The sequence below is a fragment of the Muntiacus reevesi genome, chromosome 20 (assembly GCF_963930625.1).
Source record: "Muntiacus reevesi chromosome 20, mMunRee1.1, whole genome shotgun sequence".
Taxonomy (NCBI): Eukaryota; Metazoa; Chordata; class Mammalia; order Artiodactyla; family Cervidae; genus Muntiacus; species Muntiacus reevesi.
In genome coordinates this window covers 10557594-10573967 of record NC_089268.1, presented here as the reverse complement: position 1 = coordinate 10573967, position 16374 = coordinate 10557594, and the positions used below count along the sequence as shown (strand labels likewise).

Genomic DNA, 16374 nt, shown 5'->3' with positions numbered 1-16374 from the left:
AATGCAGAAACAAAGAAAGAGAGTCAAAGGAGACAAAGTAATAATACTTTAGTCATTAAGCATAGTCAAGAAGCTTTAATTCCTTCTCCAGAGCTATAGATAATATTCTGAGCCGTATCCTGTGAGCTGTCTTATAGATGCTGAAGCCCCCACCAAGTGGAAAACTTAGCTACATGATGACCAGGCTGTAGCCATGACATAAGCTGCCACAGGTCTGAGAACTGGCCTCAAAGAAATGGAAACAGGCCGACCCTGGAACTGAAGATTAACTACTTAAAACAATCAAGATGGCCAATTTTAAGATGATAGAGCTGACGGTTTCTGCAAGTAGTCCCCTCCCTCAGCCTATAAAAGCTATTGCCCACTGATTGCCAAGGGGGACAGGTGGCTAGAGTTGGCCTTTGGACAGGTGCGCAATTACCCATCCAAAATAAAGCAAACTTTCCTTTCCACCAACCTGGCCTCTTTAATGGCTTTTAAGTGGTTTTGAGTGGCAAGCAAGCAGGACCCACTTTTGGTTACATCATCACTTCCTACCTCTGTGTCCTGTGACCTTGAACAAGAAGCATGTATTTCTCTAAGCCTCTTTTTTGGGGGGTCTGTGTGTGCGTGTGTCTTCAACATGGGGCAAGTGATAGTTCTATATCCTTATGCACAACACAGCATAGGAGGGGTAAAAATGGCCTTGGTCTTGATAAAGGTAATCTCAGCCTTTCCTGGCAGCTCAGCTGGTAAAGAATCTGTCTGCAATGCAGGAGACCCCAGTTCGATTCTGAGGTCGGGAAGATCCCCTGGAGAAGGAATAGGCTCCCCAATCCAGTATTCATGGGCTCATTGGTGTCTCAGATGGTAAAGAATCCGCCTGCAATGCAGGAGACCTGGGTTCGATCCCTGGGTTGAGAAAATCCCCTGGAGGAGGGCATGGCAACCCACTCCAGTATTCTGGAGAATCCCCACAGACAGAAGAGCCTGGTGGGTCACAGTCCATGGGATCGCAAAGAGTTGGACATGACTGAGCGACTAAGCCCACACACACAGAGGTAATCTCTTTAGAATATCCATCTGATCCATCGAGACTGCCTGGAACCTTTCTGCAGCTCTTCACTGCACTTGGAAGAAAGTCCTACCTCCTTCCTGAGGCCAGTGTGGCTGTCCGGGTTCACCGTGCTCACCATATGGCCATGCTGGCTGCCTTGCAGTTCAAGCCCTCCTCTGAAGCAGAGCTTTTCACTGTTCCTCCAGGCTTTTCTCAATCCAAGTCCTGGATCACCACGCCCTGATCCTCTCTTCATAGGGCCCAGCACGTAACAGAGGCATTTGTTGCCTGGTGGATCGGAGTATGTCTCTGCCCCCATTCCTGCCCCATCACCTGACCCAGGGCCAGGTGCTCAGTGCCTTACTGCTGAATGAAATTCAGTGAACTCAAGGATCCGCTGTCATCTGAGAAATCTTCTCTAAGTGTCAGAGGGTATTGTTATTCGCCCTCCTTCCTGACTCACTAAACTCTCATCTCCTCTGCTTACCATGAGGTTGCTGTTTATTCCTGGAATGTTTATTAAATACCCCAGTCACGTGGGAGACACTGTGCTAACTGCTGGAGAGAAGACAGAGAGGAGCAAGGCATGGCCCCTGCCCCCGAGAAGGCTTCATCCAGGGATGGAGACATCATGGGAACAAGGGTTAGCGGGGAGGTGCTTTGGGGCCCCTCCACATCCTCTTCTCACTCCACACCCTCTCTAGGCGATCTCAGAACCTCACAGGGTCTTAGATGTTTCCCTGACCTAATCTAACCTAGCTCTCTCTCACAGGACAAATTCTGAGTGCTTTATCTAAAATAATCCTGGATTTTTTTTTTTACCAATGTGTCTCACAGGCACAAATGCAACAAAATCTAAAACTGAATCCATCTCTCATAAACAACTTAGTGAGATTTCAGATAAAAATTGCTTATTGAGAAAATGATGGTGAGAGACCAGCTAACCTTTTGGAGGGAAAATTTTTATATCAGAAGACATGCTGAGAAAATAAAATATACAGGTGGTGGTGCTCAGTTGGGTCTGACTCTGTGACCCCCATGGACTGTAGCCCACTGCTCCTCTGTCCATGGGATTTCCCAGGCAAGAATACCGGAGTGGGTTGCCATTTCCTTCTCCAGGGGATCTTCCTGACCCAGGGAATGAACCCGCATCTCCTGCTTTGGCAGGCATATTTGAAATCATTCACCTCAGACTGAGACTTGAACACAGACAAAACCCACAGTCTTCCAACGGAGATCACACCTGGTTTCAGGACCTAATGAAACTCAGATTCTTGATGTCTCATCTCAGAAAGAATTCAGTGAGAGACAAAGTGACAGGTAAGAAGTGGATTTATTCAGAGAGAAACACACTCCAGAGTGTGGGCCATCTCAGAGGGTGAGTGCAGCCTCAAAATGTGGTGTGGCTAGCCTTTATGGGTTGGGTAATTTCATAGGCTAATAAGTAGGAGGTTTATTCCAACTCTTTTGGGGAAGAGGCAGATTATTTCCAGGAAGCGGGTCACTGCCCACCTTTTGATCTTTAATGGTCGGCCTTGGACAGAGGAGCTGGGTGGGTAACGTCCGTGGGGTTGCAAGAGTTGGACTAAACCCCAACCTTAGCAACTAGACCACAACCTTAGAACTGTAAGGGAGCCTCTGGGTGTCCTTTAGCTTGCTGATATGTTACAATATGTGCCTTGGCAGTTCAGAGAGTAAAGAATCTGCCTGCAATGCGGGAGACCTGGGTTCAATCCCCGAGTTGGGAAGATCTCCTGGAGAATGAAAAGGCAACCCATTTCAGTATTCTTGCTTAGAGAATTCCAGGGACAGAGGAGCCTGGTGGGCTGCAGTCCATGGAATCATTAAGATTCAGACACGACTGAGCAGTAACACTTTAACTATGTTACAATGAGCGTATACTGAAGATCAAAGTTTAGTTGAAGTTGACTTGTCCACCATCTTGGAAAGGGCAATGCCAAGAAATGCTCAAACTACCATACAACTGTGCTCATTTCACCTGCTAGCAAGGTAATGCTCAAAATTCTTCAAGCTAGCCATCAACAATACGTGAAACGAGAACTTCTAGATGTACAAACTGGATTTAGAAAAGGCTGAAGAACCAAAGTTGAAATTGCCAACATCTGTTGGATCATATAAAATGCAAGAGAATTCCAGAAAAAAATCTACTTCTGCTTCATTGACTATGCTACAGCCTTTGACTGTGTTGGTCACAACAAACTGTGGAAAATTCTTCAAGAGATGGAAATACCAGACCACCTTACCTGTCTCCTGAGAAATCTCTATGCAGGCCAAGAGGCAACAGTTACAACCAGACTTGGAGTAACAGACTGGTTCAAAATTAGGAAAAGAGTACATCAAGGCTGTATATTGTCACCCTGTTTATTTAACTTATATGCAGAGTACATCATGAGAAACGCCGGGCTGGAGGAAGCACAAGCTGGAATCAAGATTGCCAGGAGAAATATCAATAACCTCAGATATGCAGATGCCACCACCCTAATGGCAGAAAGTGAAGAGGAACTAAAGAGCCTCTTGATGAAGGTGAAAGAGTAAAGTGAAAAAGTTGACTTAAAACTCAACATTCAAAAAACGAAGACCATGGCATCCAGTCCCATCACTTCATGACAAATAGATGGGGGGAAAATGGAAACAGTGGCAGACTTTATTTTCTTGGGCTCCAAAATCACTGCAGATATTGACTGCAGTCATGAAATTAAAAGACACTCGCTCCTTGGGAAAAACGCTATCACCAACCTAGACAGTGTATTAAAAAGCAAAGACATCACTTTGCTGACAAAGGTCCATCTAGTCAAAGCTATGGTTTATCCAGTAATCGTGTATGGATGTGAGAGCTGGACCATAAAGAAGGCTGAGAGCTGAAGAATTGATGCTTTCGAATTGATGCTTTAGAGAAGACTGTAAAGAATCCTTTGGACAGCAAGGAGATCAAACCAGTCAATCCTAAATGAAATCAGTCCTGAATATTCACTGGAAGGACTGATGCTGAAGCTGAAGCTTCAAAACTTTGGCCACCTGATGTGAAGAGCTGACTCATTGGAAAAGACTGATTCTGAGAAAGACTGAGGACAGAAGAAGGGGTGACAGAGGGTGGATGGCATCACTGACTCAATGGACGTGAGTTTGAGCAAACTCTGGGAGATAGTGAAGGACAGGGAAGACTGGCATGTTGCAGTCCATGAAGTCACAAAGAGTTGGACATGACTTGGACTTTGCTGGTGGCTCAGACGGTAAAACGGCTGCCTACAATGCGGAAGACCTGGGTTTGATCCCTGGGTCGGGAAGATCCCCTGGAGAAGGAAATGGCAACCCATTCCAGTATTCTTGCCTGGAAAATCCCATGGACAGTCCATGGGGTTGCAAAGAGTTGATTGAGCAACTGAACAGCAGTAAAGACTTTTAAATGAACTGGGAGTCCTTGGAGGATTTTAAGTCGAGGAATGACCTGGTCTGATGTAGTAGCAGAATCACTCTAGCTCTGGTAAGAGAAGAGACCTGTGAGGCTGTATTTCAGTAAAATGCATTCCAGTGCTGCTGCTGGGAAGTGAGCCATCACCCCTGTCTCCTCCTGCTGGCTGGTTACAACATCTTCTCTTTATCTCTGATGTTCTGCATCTTCATTATGACATGTTTAGGCATGGATCTGTTTTTATTTATCCAACATGGGATTTGAAGATAGCAGTACATCTGAAGTGTGCTATTTTCCAAGAATTTTGGAGGATTAAGACAGGGTCTCTTTCCTTATCTTTTTCTCTTTCTCTATCATCTCCTTACGTGATTACACATAGATAATATATTTAGACTTTCCCTCTTGATCCTTCCCACCTCAAATCCCTTCTTTCAACTATTCCATCTCCTTTATTGTTTCCCATTTTATAATTTAAAAAATTGTATTGGGAATTCCTTGGTGGTTCAGGTGGTCAAGATTCTACTGCAGGGGCACTGGTTTGATCCCTGGTCAAGGAACTAAGAATCCTCATGCCTTGCCCCATGACCCCCAAATTTTACTGAAACATAGTTGATTTAAAATATCGTGTCAGTTTCAAGGGCACAGCAGTGATTCAGTTATATATTCTTTTCCAGATTCTTTTCCTTTATAGGTTATTACATAATACTGAGTAGAGTTTCCTGTGCCATATACAGTAGGTCCTTGCTGTTTACCTATTTTATACATAGTAGTGTGTATATGTTAACTCCAAACTCCTAATTTATCCATGCCTGCCCTCACTTATTCTGTCTCTTTTAATCTCTGGACTACATGGTGAATGCTTTTTGCTTTTGTTCTTGTTTTACTTGTCTTCTATTTCATGATTTTTCTATTCAAGTGTATCAAATCTGTTGTTTATTTTTTAAAATTAACTTTCAAATCTCAATCATTTTAGTTTTTATTGCTAGGAATTCTATGGCATTCTTTTCCAAATCTGCTTGACCAGTCCTTAGATTATGTTGTTCTTTGTCCAAATGTTCACGATATTAAAAAATATGTATCTGTAAACATGTTTGAATCTTATTTTTTTAAAATTGTGATCAAATATACATAACATTGGAAAAGGAAATGACAACCCATTCCAGTATTCTTGCCTGAGAAATCCCATGGACAGAGGAGCCTGGTGGGCTACAGTCCATGGGGTTGAAAGCACTGGACACAACTCAGCAACTAAACCAACACCACCAAGATACATAACATAAAATTTACTATGTTAACCATTTTAATATACAATTCAGTAGTTTTAAGTAATTCACATTGTTGTTCAACCAATCTCCAGAATTCTTTCCATCTTGCAAATTTATTTTTATTTTATTTTTTTTTTGCAAATTTATTTTTAAATTGTAAAAGGACAGAAACACTTGAAAAAACTATAGGTGAATATTTATATTAGGTACCAGAGCCTGAAACCATAACAATTTGAATAGAAAAGTGTGAAACTTCTTTAAAATACCATGAAAACTGAGACAAACTAAAAAAACTGGGAGAAGTTCTTGAAAAATATGTGAGAAAGGGTTAATAGCTTTAATACATAGAGAATAATTTCAGATCAGTAAGAAAATGTTAATAACTGCTGACCGGAATGTAACTGATAGTGCCTTGCCGAAGTCAATGTGGCATGTGTCAAAAACCTAAAAATGTGTGCTAACATTATAACTCAACAATTACACAGCCAGGGCTTTGTCCTAAAGAAACTATCCGAAAAGTGTGCAGATAAGTGTGCGGCATTATTAGTTATAACATTGAAGCATTTTTATACATATATATATATATATATATATATATATATATATATATGTATCTCCAATCATAGAGTGTTGATTAAATCATACATTAGTGGACTACCACCTAGGCATTAAAATTGTAGGTATTAATTACCTCGAAGAGAGATTCATGATATAGCTGTAAACGAAAAAAAAAAACACCCCAGGTTTCCAAACACCATACCACAACATACGTACAAATCATCCCATTTTGGTTAAAAAATACATTTCCTATTACCCACGTTTGATGCCTGGGTCCGGAAAATGCCCTGGAGAAGGGAATGACAACCCGCTCCCGTGTTCTTGCCTGGAGAATCCCATGGACAGGGGAGCCTGGCGGGCTACACAGCCCATGGGGTCGCAAATAGCCGGCTCGACTGAGATGGGCAACTAACATTCTTCTTTTACTTCATACCAAAACGTTAATAGCGACTCATCGGTTGATGGAATTCTATTTTTTGGTTGCTGTTCAGTCGCTAGGTCGAGTCCGACTCTGCGACTCCATGGACTGTGTTTTTTATTCTTTCATTATTGGTACTGCCGTCACTGTTATTTTGTAGGCAGGGTATCTCCTTTTCCCTGCTCAAAGAACATATATTCTTTACATAATAATAAGTTAAATTAACCGGCGGGAAACGGAGAAAATAAACGCAGCGTGGACCGGCCAGGCATGAAGGTGATCATTTCTTGATAAGGCACGCCGGCTCACACTCCCGCGCTTCCTCAAGCCGGCCGGGGTTCGCGGCCGCCCGTGTCTGAGGCACCGCCGGGGCCGCGCGTCGCTCAGGCACCGCCGAGGCCGCCTCAGGCAGCTCGCGGGTCCTGACAGGGGGCGGGGCCCGGCAGCCCGGAAGAGGCCCCGCGCCGCGCACGCCCCTTCCTTTCCAGCGCCGGCCCCGGACACAGCAGCCGTCGCGGTGAGTTCCTCCGGTGCCGTGGTGCCATCGGCCCCCATCCTGGCCCTGTCTCCGCTGCCGCCGTCGTGCCTCGCCGGGTTTAGGGTGGCGGGGGCCCTCTCCCGCTCCCCGCACGTCCATTTCCGAGCAGGCAGGCCCAGAAGCGCCTTTCTTGGGGGGGGGGGGGGGCGGCGGAGAGTAGTGGGGCCCTGATAGGCGAAGATTGGTGTCCGAATGGAGGAGGGGAAGATGAAGCCCTAGCGTGGCGGGAACCGTCCGGGCGAGACTGGGGAGACTGCGTCCCTTCCGCACGCTTTTTTGTTTTTTTTTCGGGGCAGAACCCTCACTCGGAGCTGCCTCCCTGCTCGGCCATGGAGCTCTGGTTTAGGAGTAAAGGTGTGGGCTGTGGGGGCCTCAGCCTTTTGCTTTGGGGTCAGAGGCCCGTCACGAATCGACAGGCTTTCTTCTGGCCCCTTCTCCTCTCCAGAAGGCACCGCCGCGCGCGTTCCGCATTAGGTACAGTTGCTGATGCGCCTCAAACACTCAGAGGGTGTAGGGTCTGAGGGGCTTCCCTGACAGCTCAGTTGGTAAAGAATCCGTCTGCAATGCAGGAGACCGCGGTTCGATTCCTGGGTCGGGAAGATCCGCTGGAGAAGGGATAGGTTACCCACTCCAGTATTCTTGGTCTTCCCTGGTGGCTCAGCTGGCAAAGATTCCGCCTGCAATGCGGGAGACCTGGGTTGGGAAGATCCCCTGGAGAAGGGAAAGGCTACCCACTCCAGTATTTGGCCTGGAGAGTTCCATGGACTATACAGTCCATGGGCTCTCAAAGAGTCGGACAGGACTGAGTGACTTTCACTATAAGGGTCTGACCCCCGCCCGGTTTATACTTGCGTTGTGAAAGTGACAATCTGGGGCGGGACTGTCCCCCTAGTCCCACCCTCGTTTTATCTTAACGTCCTGGCAACTCCTCACATGTTTTTGAGGGTGGAGGAGGGAACTAGTTATTGTTGGGCTTAAGTTTGCAGGGGTTTAAATTCCTGTTCCCTGCATGTTTTTCGGTATGTTTGAGACTTGTACCCGTTGGATAGTGACTTGTGTGTGTGTGTGTTCAGTTTTCGGGGGTGATGAACTGGATTATGGCCTCTGGCCACAGTGCTCAGAAGTACTCTTGCTGATTTCTTCCTTCTTGCAGATGTTGATGCCCAAAAAGAACCGGATTGCCATTTATGAACTCCTTTTTAAGGAGGGGGTGATGGTGGCCAAGAAAGATGTCCACATGCCCAAGCACCCGGAACTGGCAGACAAGAACGTGCCCAATCTTCATGTCATGAAAGCCATGCAGGTAGCCGGGGCGCTGCTGGAGTGGGGTGCAGTTAGAGGGGGGCTTTTCCACTGGTGTTCAAGGCAAATTCCAAGGCGAGGTCAGGACTCCAGTGCTGCTTGCTACCTTAAAGGGCCGTAAGGCAGATACACCGTGGAAGCTTGTCTGCTGTGGGGTTTAGCTTCCCATTTGCACTGCCTTCCTAGCTTCAAGCCTCTAGTTCTGTCTTAACAGTGGTTTTCCGTCTTATAGTCTCTGAAGTCACGAGGCTACGTGAAGGAACAGTTTGCCTGGAGACACTTCTACTGGTACCTCACCAACGAGGGCATCCAGTATCTCCGCGATTACCTCCACCTGCCCCCTGAGATTGTGCCCGCCACCCTGCGCCGCAGCCGTCCGGAGACTGGCCGGCCACGGCCCAAAGGTATAGTGCTCACATAATGTCTGCAAGGGCATCCTCTGAAGTTCTTTCTGCGGGGAGAGATGAAATGGTGAGATTTTGTGTGAGCAAGGAGGTGGTCTTCTTAATACACTACCATTGGAATCAACTTTTTTTTTTTTTTTTAGTTGGAGTTTTTTGTTTTTTTTTTTTAAACAAGAGTACAGGAGAACAAAGTCATACTTGTACAAATTCTTAAAGATGACCTTAGCAGGAAGACTGCTTTGAAATTTGGCATGAATCATGCCACTGTTTTCCATGAGTGCAGGTTGTCTTTTCCCAGATAACTCTGGTCTTGTTAGCTTTTTCTCCAGGAGTTAGTGTCGTTCTTTGCTTTGTACACATAAGCACATCTCTTGCCTGGATAGAATTCAATTTCATCTCAAGCGTATACACCTTCAGTTTTCAGGCGAGCTGTGTGCTCCCTCTGGTTTTGTAGATGCTGCTTATAACCAGCACAAATGGCCTTGGACCACAGACTTGTACATGTATTTGTCATCTTAGAAGTCCCTGTTTGCAGCAGGCCCCGCTTGTTTGCTCTTGAAGTTCAGCTGCATGAGCTCCACAGGATCCAGGATGGGTGAAAGAGTGAAATCAGCTTTTGGGGTACTCTGGCATGCAAGATCTAAGTCAAGTCCTAGAAGCTTGAATGGACTTGAACACAGGTCTTCAGGCCATCCATCCCAAGAAGTGGTATTCAACACAGGCCAGATACATGTGGTAGGGTGTTGAGAGTTCAAATTCAAGTAGACCAAGGTGTTTATTCCCCAAGAAGTCTAGAGCAAAGCTGTTTACCACATGTGAAATGAAAAGAGTTTCTTGGCAATGGGAGGAAAATAATAAAAAGCCAAATAGGACAGAATGGATGTAGAGAGAGTGTGTATTATATACATATATATATCTGTATATATACACACACATGTATACACAAATAGCACTGTGACAGGAGCCTGTTTCCAGGGAGTTACCTTCTGACTTGAGATCATTGCTGGCTCACAGTTGGCATTTGTCAAGTTTATGGTTCCCTTATTTTCTTAAAAAAAAAAAAAAAAGACAACCCTGCACCAGAGGAGCAGTTTATGAGTTTGAGTAATGAAATGTAGAGATTACTAAAAACATGATCATCAGACTGCCTAGGTTCCCTGGAAAGACGTCATGGAGCTCAGGACTTGTCTTCTTAATGAAAACTCACGAGGGTATTCTACTAGTTAGTTAGGATGGAGCTCAGGACTTGTCTTCTTAATGAAAACTCACGAGGGTATTCTACTAGTTAGTTAGGATTACATATGTTTAGAGCAAAGCTTCTTCATTGTACCTTGGAATCAGTCTTATTTAAAGAATCATATAAATGCTATAGATAATTTTGTGGAGTAACAAGGTAGAGAGAATGCTAGATTAACCTTCCAGTGTTAGAATGTTAAGGTAGCTTTTAAAATCTGCCTTAATACATACGTTTCACAGCCTAGTGAGGTATAAGGCAAAGCCTGAGCAGAATGAAAGGATTCTTGATGGCTTCTATTTATATACTTTCATTGGAGGTAAGGCTTGCCGCTTATGGTGGCTCCTTTCCTGTTTGCACTAGAAATTTTCCATTTTAGAGATTGGTCAGGTTCAAAATTTTGGCTACTTAAATGTTTGTAGAAATGACTGGGTTTCTTTATTTGCCAGATATTTGGGAAATATACGTTGAGAAATAAAATAGAAGAAAGTAGACCTTTTGCAGATGTGGTGGTGGTGTAGTTGCTAAGTCATGTCCAACTCTTGCAACCCCAAAGGACTAGCCTGCCAGGCTTCTCTGTCCATGGGATTCTCCAGGCAAGAATACTGGAGTGGGTTGCCATGTATAACGTTTTAATAGGATGTGCATTTTCCTAGGTCTTTGAGGGGTCAGAATGTCAGTGATGGCAAGTATCTAGCTGACAGTTCTGGGTGTAAGGAGTTCCTGTCCCATTGACTGTCATAACCAAGTTTTTGCAAAGCGAAATTGGAGAGCAGTTTTTAATTTTATTGGCCTGAAAGGAACAGAGTTGCCATGTTGCCCTGTGTTCATACTGTGGTTTAATCTGTGCAGGTCTGGAGGGAGAGCGACCTGCAAGACTCACGAGAGGGGAAGCCGACAGAGACACCTACAGACGAAGTGCCGTGCCCCGTGAGTATTGGCGTGTGGCTCTGGTGTTGGGGTGGAGTCTGGGTATTCTCCCCTGCCTGTGGCTCGGCCCTTGAAGATGCCAAGGTGACCCAGTGAAGATCCCTTGGGTTCATCTCAGATCATTCCATCTGGAGTCCGTTGTGTATCTTGCCTTCTGCAGGGGTGGGAGTTAGGAGGGATACTCTCTGAGCTGGGGACACAAAACACTTTAAAGACCTTTAACTAGAACAAAACTGAAAACTTTTCAGGAACGCAACATGCTTTTCTTTGTTTTGTGTTCTTGTGTTGTAAGTTACTTGAGGGCAGGGCCCACTTATATCACGTCTGTTTCTTTTTATTGCAAAAATAATGCAAAATCTTGTTTTTAAATAGCAGATATTTTCACTGATGGGAACCACAGATGTCTGTTCATTCAATAGATACATTGAGTGCCTATGGTTTATGCCAGACATGATTCTAGGAGCTAGGGGGTAGTAGTGTACATAAAAAGACAAGATGCTTTTCTTGTTGAAGTGGCATTTTGGTATTAGGATAGAATAAGCAAAAATAAAGGGTATAATCATGTCCATGATGGGTGCCACAGGGAAAAATTAAAGCAGGGGAGTAGGTATGGAAATTTCCAGTATGATTTGCAGGGAAAGTCCTGTCAAAGTGAAATAGAAGCAAACATCTGGAGGTAGGGCGGCTACTGGGGGAAGGTGTCTGGCTTGCCTAAACAGAATATGGCAGGAGTGTTAGATGAGGATGTCTTGTAGCTGTGGGCCATGGTAGGACTTGAGGTTTTACTCAATAAGATGGGGAGCCATTCAGCTTGTTTTTTTTTGTTTGTTTGTTTGTTTTCATTCAGCTTGTTAGAGACTGTCCTTGTTGCAGAAATAGTAATTTGTGATATAAAGGCAATGTATAAAAGGGAATTTATACTTTTACTACTCCTGCTTGGTGGCTCAGATGGTAAAGAATCTACTTGGAATGTAGGAGACCTGGGGAAGATCCCCTGGAGAAGGAAATGGCAGCCAACTCCAGTGTTCTTGCCTGGAGAATTCCATGGACAGAGGAGCCTGGCAGGCTACAGTCTGTGGGGTTGCAGAGAGTCAGACACAACTGAATGACTCACTTCACTTCACTCTTTCCTCCTTGTGGTACCTGATTCTTCAGATGTGAAATACTGATAGAAGTGAGCACTTGAACTAAATACTTCTAAGAAAGAATTCCTCCAGCAGACAGGCTGTCGGTTCAGGAAAATGTTGGTGGTTGCTCTTTTTAGAAGTCGGGGTACACTGGAAATGGGTCAGAGGATGTGACAGTTGGTCCTGAAGTTGAGGGTGGGGAAGTGAGCATTTCAGGGAGAGATGGGCATGATCAAGGTATGAAGATGGGAAGATACAGTGGCTTGCTGATTGGGGGTGCTGCTGAGTAGGCAGCAGCCTCTAGTGGGTGTGGTCGGACTTGGGTCAAAGGTAGGGTTGATTTGAGCAGAATTTACTGATATAGTGCGGCCAGTACTACCACCCTGCCCCTCAAATGTGAATTGTAAATTTCCTAGTCGTCACACTTAAATAGAAAGTTTATGTGGATATTTTTTTTTAATTCCAGTATATTTTAAAATATTATCTTAATTTTTAAAATTATTTATTTATGGCCGTGCTGGGTCTTCATTACTGTGTGGACTTGTCTCTAGTTGCAGCTACTCTAGTAGCTCTCCACTCATCATGTGCTGGCTTCTCATTGCAGTGGCTTCTCATTGTGGAACATGGGCTCTTGGGCACAGGCTCAGTAGTTGTAGCACCAAGTTCTGAGGCATGTGGGATCTTCCCGGATTAGGGATTGAATCCATGTCTCCTGCATTGGCAGGTGGATTCTCTACCACTGAGCCACCAGGGAAGCCCTGAACTGTTATTTAATATGTACATTAGTGAGATACTTTGCATTCTCTTAAGTCTTGAAGTGTCATGGGTGTTTTGCACACATCTCTGTTTGGACTGGTGGCTGCTGTTTAGTGCAGAGTGGTACTAGATCTTTCATCTTGTTTGCCACTTTCCCTTGGTGATAATAGAGTTGCTTTTTGTTTCTGTGGGCCCTTTTCCTCTTAGTTCTCCCTTCACTGAGCTCCCTCTGTGAACTGGGTGCTGGTCTGAAGCATGGAAGTAACTCAGTGATAGGAAGTATATATAGAAAGGGTACATAGTCCAGACTTTGTGGTCAAGGCGGCCTTCCTGGAGGAGGCAGTAGTTTGGGCTGTGAGTTGAGAAAGATGTCTTGCTCAGGAAAAGGCGGGAACAAAGGTGGCTCAGAAGATGTTTCCCCACTGCAGGGTGTAATTTGCTCGCACTTCATCCTTTGCTTGACATGACTTTTCTTGCAAGATGGGCTTGGGTGACTTGTCTGCCCTTGTTCTGTAGTAGATCAGACCATATGACGAATCTAAATCTGTTTTTCATTCCAGCTGGTGCCGACAAGAAAGCCGAGGCTGGAGCTGGGTCAGCAACTGAGTTCCAGTTTGTAAGTGTCCCCTTTTTGTTATCAACCCTTTGGATCTGTGTATTCAGGGATGTCCCAACAACAAATTCCAAACAGGTTTTTACATTCAGGCACAGCCTGCAGACTTCTGTAAAGAAAGAAATTACTGAAACAAGTCTCACAAATCAACACTCCATGAGAAACAGTGGTATTTTCTAGTTCGGTAATGGTCAGCATTACCCACTGGGTTAGTTTCGTGAACTAAGCTGAGAACTGGACACTGGAGATTGAGCAGGCTATAGTCCCCAGATGGTGTGATCTTCAGCAGGTGCCTGTTTGCCCATCTGTAAGATAGAGCTGGTGGTCATACCTATCTCAAGCTAATTGTGAGATTAATTAATCCAAGTGAAGTGTTTAGCCCTGACATGGTGTATCACTGTCAAGACAGCTGCTGCCCCTGAGCAGCTCTTGTCGGGACACGATCATTCTCTGCGGTCTCCTTTGTGAAAGGAGTATATGGCAGACACAGGAGCGTGTCCTGTTGCTAGGTGCTTCCATGTGTATGTATGGAAGTGTATCCTGTTCCATGGGTGTCCTTACTCACAGTTTATGAAGGTGACCTCAGAGTCGAATAGGCAGGGCTGGATCCCCTGAGCCCTTACATCTGGGAGCCTCTCCACTGATGATGAGGCCTGGAGCCCGGCACACCACTGATGCTGATACGTACTTTCTCTTGCAGAGAGGCGGATTTGGTCGTGGACGTGGTCAGCCACCTCAGTAAAGTTGTAAGAGGTTGTTTTGTGTTGAATAAACCTGTAAAGAGAAGAAACTAATCCTGTGTGCCCTGTTTTGTTTGCATTATGTAGCCTAAAGAGGAATGGTGCAGGTTTAAGGGTTAGAGTATAAGTGGGGCAGGACCGGGTTGGTTTGGGGAGTTGTCGTTTTCCAGGGTGACATCACTTGTTGCCGTGTGTGCTGCAGTGCTTGGCTCTGACCCGGGCACTTGAAGCTCGGGGTTTATAAGAAACAGAAAAACAGTGCTCGCTTCGGCAGCACATATACTAAAATTGGAACGATACAGAGAAGATTAGCATGGCCCCTGCGCAAGGATGACACGCAAATTCGTGAAGCGTTCCATATTTAAAAAAAAAAAGAAACAGAAAAACACACAAAAGCATCCCAAAGGGACTGCCCTGCAATCTGAAGGCCCCTTACCCAACCCTGGGATTTTTTATCTCTGCATAATCAGAAAAATAACAGACAACTGGAGTTCTTGCTGTCCCAGGGCTCCTGCAAAACAGGAAATGCACTGTTTTCCTGAAGTTTGGTGGTGGTGACCTAGCATAAGACAACATGAGTGAATGGTGTTTATTCTTGGTGAGGCCAGATGTCACCTTTTCCCGTTTTGACCACACTGCCTGGCTTGCAGGAAATTCATTCCCCCACCAGGGAATGAACCCGCGCCCAGGGCAATGAAAGTGCAGAGTCCTCTGACCACAGAGTGCCATCTTGTAAGTACCCAGAGCGGATTGATGGGACAATTGCTGTGGTCCCGCACTTCAAGCACCATATGCCTGGCACAGTGCCAGGAAGCAAGTCTTGAAGGTGCAGCCCCTTCAGAGCCCAGGGGCATAGGCTTGCAGGCAAGTTTGTTGGGTGAGATGCCAGCTTCGGTTTGCAGATCAAATGACTGCTGATGGTTATAGTCGGCACTTCCTGCACAGGGGTCCGCTTTTGAGGAGCAGCTCTGGGTCAGCCAGCAGGCCCACCAAGGTAAGGAGAGACTAGCTAGAAGTGGCTTTTAAGGGGTATGGGAACTTGGGGATCATTTGTGGGATACTGTAGCTTTATATGGAGAGGGAGAGTAATAGCCAGGTGAAACTGGTAGCAGAAATTCTAAACTGCATAAGTGGTTTTGCGCTGCTAACCACAAAACCATATTGGTTCACCTATTGGCTGAAGCTCCAATACTTAGGCCAGCTGATGCCAAGAACTGACTCATCAGAAAAGACCCTGATGCTGTGAAAGACTGAAGGCAGGAGAAGGGGACGACAGGATGAGATGGTTGGATGGCATCACTGACCCGATGGACAAGGAAGCCTGGCATGCTGCATTTCATGGGGTTGCAGAGTTGGACATGACTGAGTGACATGAACTGAACTAAAAACAACCACCTACTTCAGTCTTGACAGGCTGTTGTAATTTAGACCACAAGGTGGCAGCCGACAGCAACCCTGAGTGTGCACTTGGTCCTGGGAGATGAACTTTGTATTCTGAACCACCAATGAGTAGAAGCTTGCCTTGGCAGAGAGGCAGTGTTGGGGGAAGCTGTTTCAGAGCAGCCTTGGCTGCCTTGCCAAAGATTGCTCTTTATCCAATTTTTCTGCTGGCTCGAGCGATGTCAAGTGGTTGCCTGTGTTCACACGCCTTGTGATTGTTTAACCTGGATTCTGCTGTGAAATGTTAGCTCTCAGCTTTACTGTTTCCCACCGAGGCCAGCAAGGGAGCAGATGGGTTTCCTCTATAGCCTTGGTGGTTTTCTGGCCTAAAATGTCACTTTCTCAGCTAGGGCTCTTTGCCAACCCTTTCCCTCGTGATTTAAATTCATTCCAGAATGTGTTCTCCAAGATCACCCATGCACTCTGGGAAAACCCGAGGCATCTGCAGGGTAGAGCCAGAGACTCCAGATAAAAATACACAGTTGGAGGTGGTTCTTGCTGCCTGCCAATCTCCCTCCTCCCTCCGCCTGTGTTGGGAAATTGAATGACCCCTGCCTATCAATAATCACTGATTAGCTGCTTG

General features: G+C 45.5%; 1 protein-coding gene and 1 non-coding gene across 2 annotated transcripts; both read left to right on the top strand.

The window, feature by feature from the left end:
* The first annotated feature begins 7143 nt into the window (after positions 1-7143).
* On the top strand, positions 7144-14405 carry RPS10 (ribosomal protein S10). Its single transcript, XM_065913068.1, has 6 exons — positions 7144-7224; positions 8399-8548; positions 8780-8951; positions 11038-11115; positions 13559-13614; positions 14312-14405. The coding sequence occupies exons 2-6, from the start codon at positions 8399-8401 to the stop codon at positions 14351-14353; spliced, it is 498 nt and encodes a 165-aa protein (XP_065769140.1). The 5' UTR covers positions 7144-7224; the 3' UTR covers positions 14354-14405.
* A 204-nt stretch (positions 14406-14609) lies between these two features.
* LOC136151964 (U6 spliceosomal RNA) lies at positions 14610-14716 on the top strand. Its single transcript, XR_010660126.1, has one exon. It is a non-coding gene; the product is annotated as a U6 spliceosomal RNA (small nuclear RNA).
* Positions 14717-16374: the final 1658 nt, after the last annotated feature.

Coding starts and splice junctions, on each gene's coding strand:
- RPS10 (XM_065913068.1), top strand. CDS start 8,399: ATGTTGATGCCCAAAAAGAACCGGATTGCCATTTATGAACTCCTTTTT. Junction 8,952..11,037: donor TGGCCGGCCACGGCCCAAAG/GTATAGTGCTCA, acceptor TAATCTGTGCAG/GTCTGGAGGGAGAGCGACCT. Junction 11,116..13,558: donor CAGACGAAGTGCCGTGCCCC/GTGAGTATTGGC, acceptor TTTTCATTCCAG/CTGGTGCCGACAAGAAAGCC.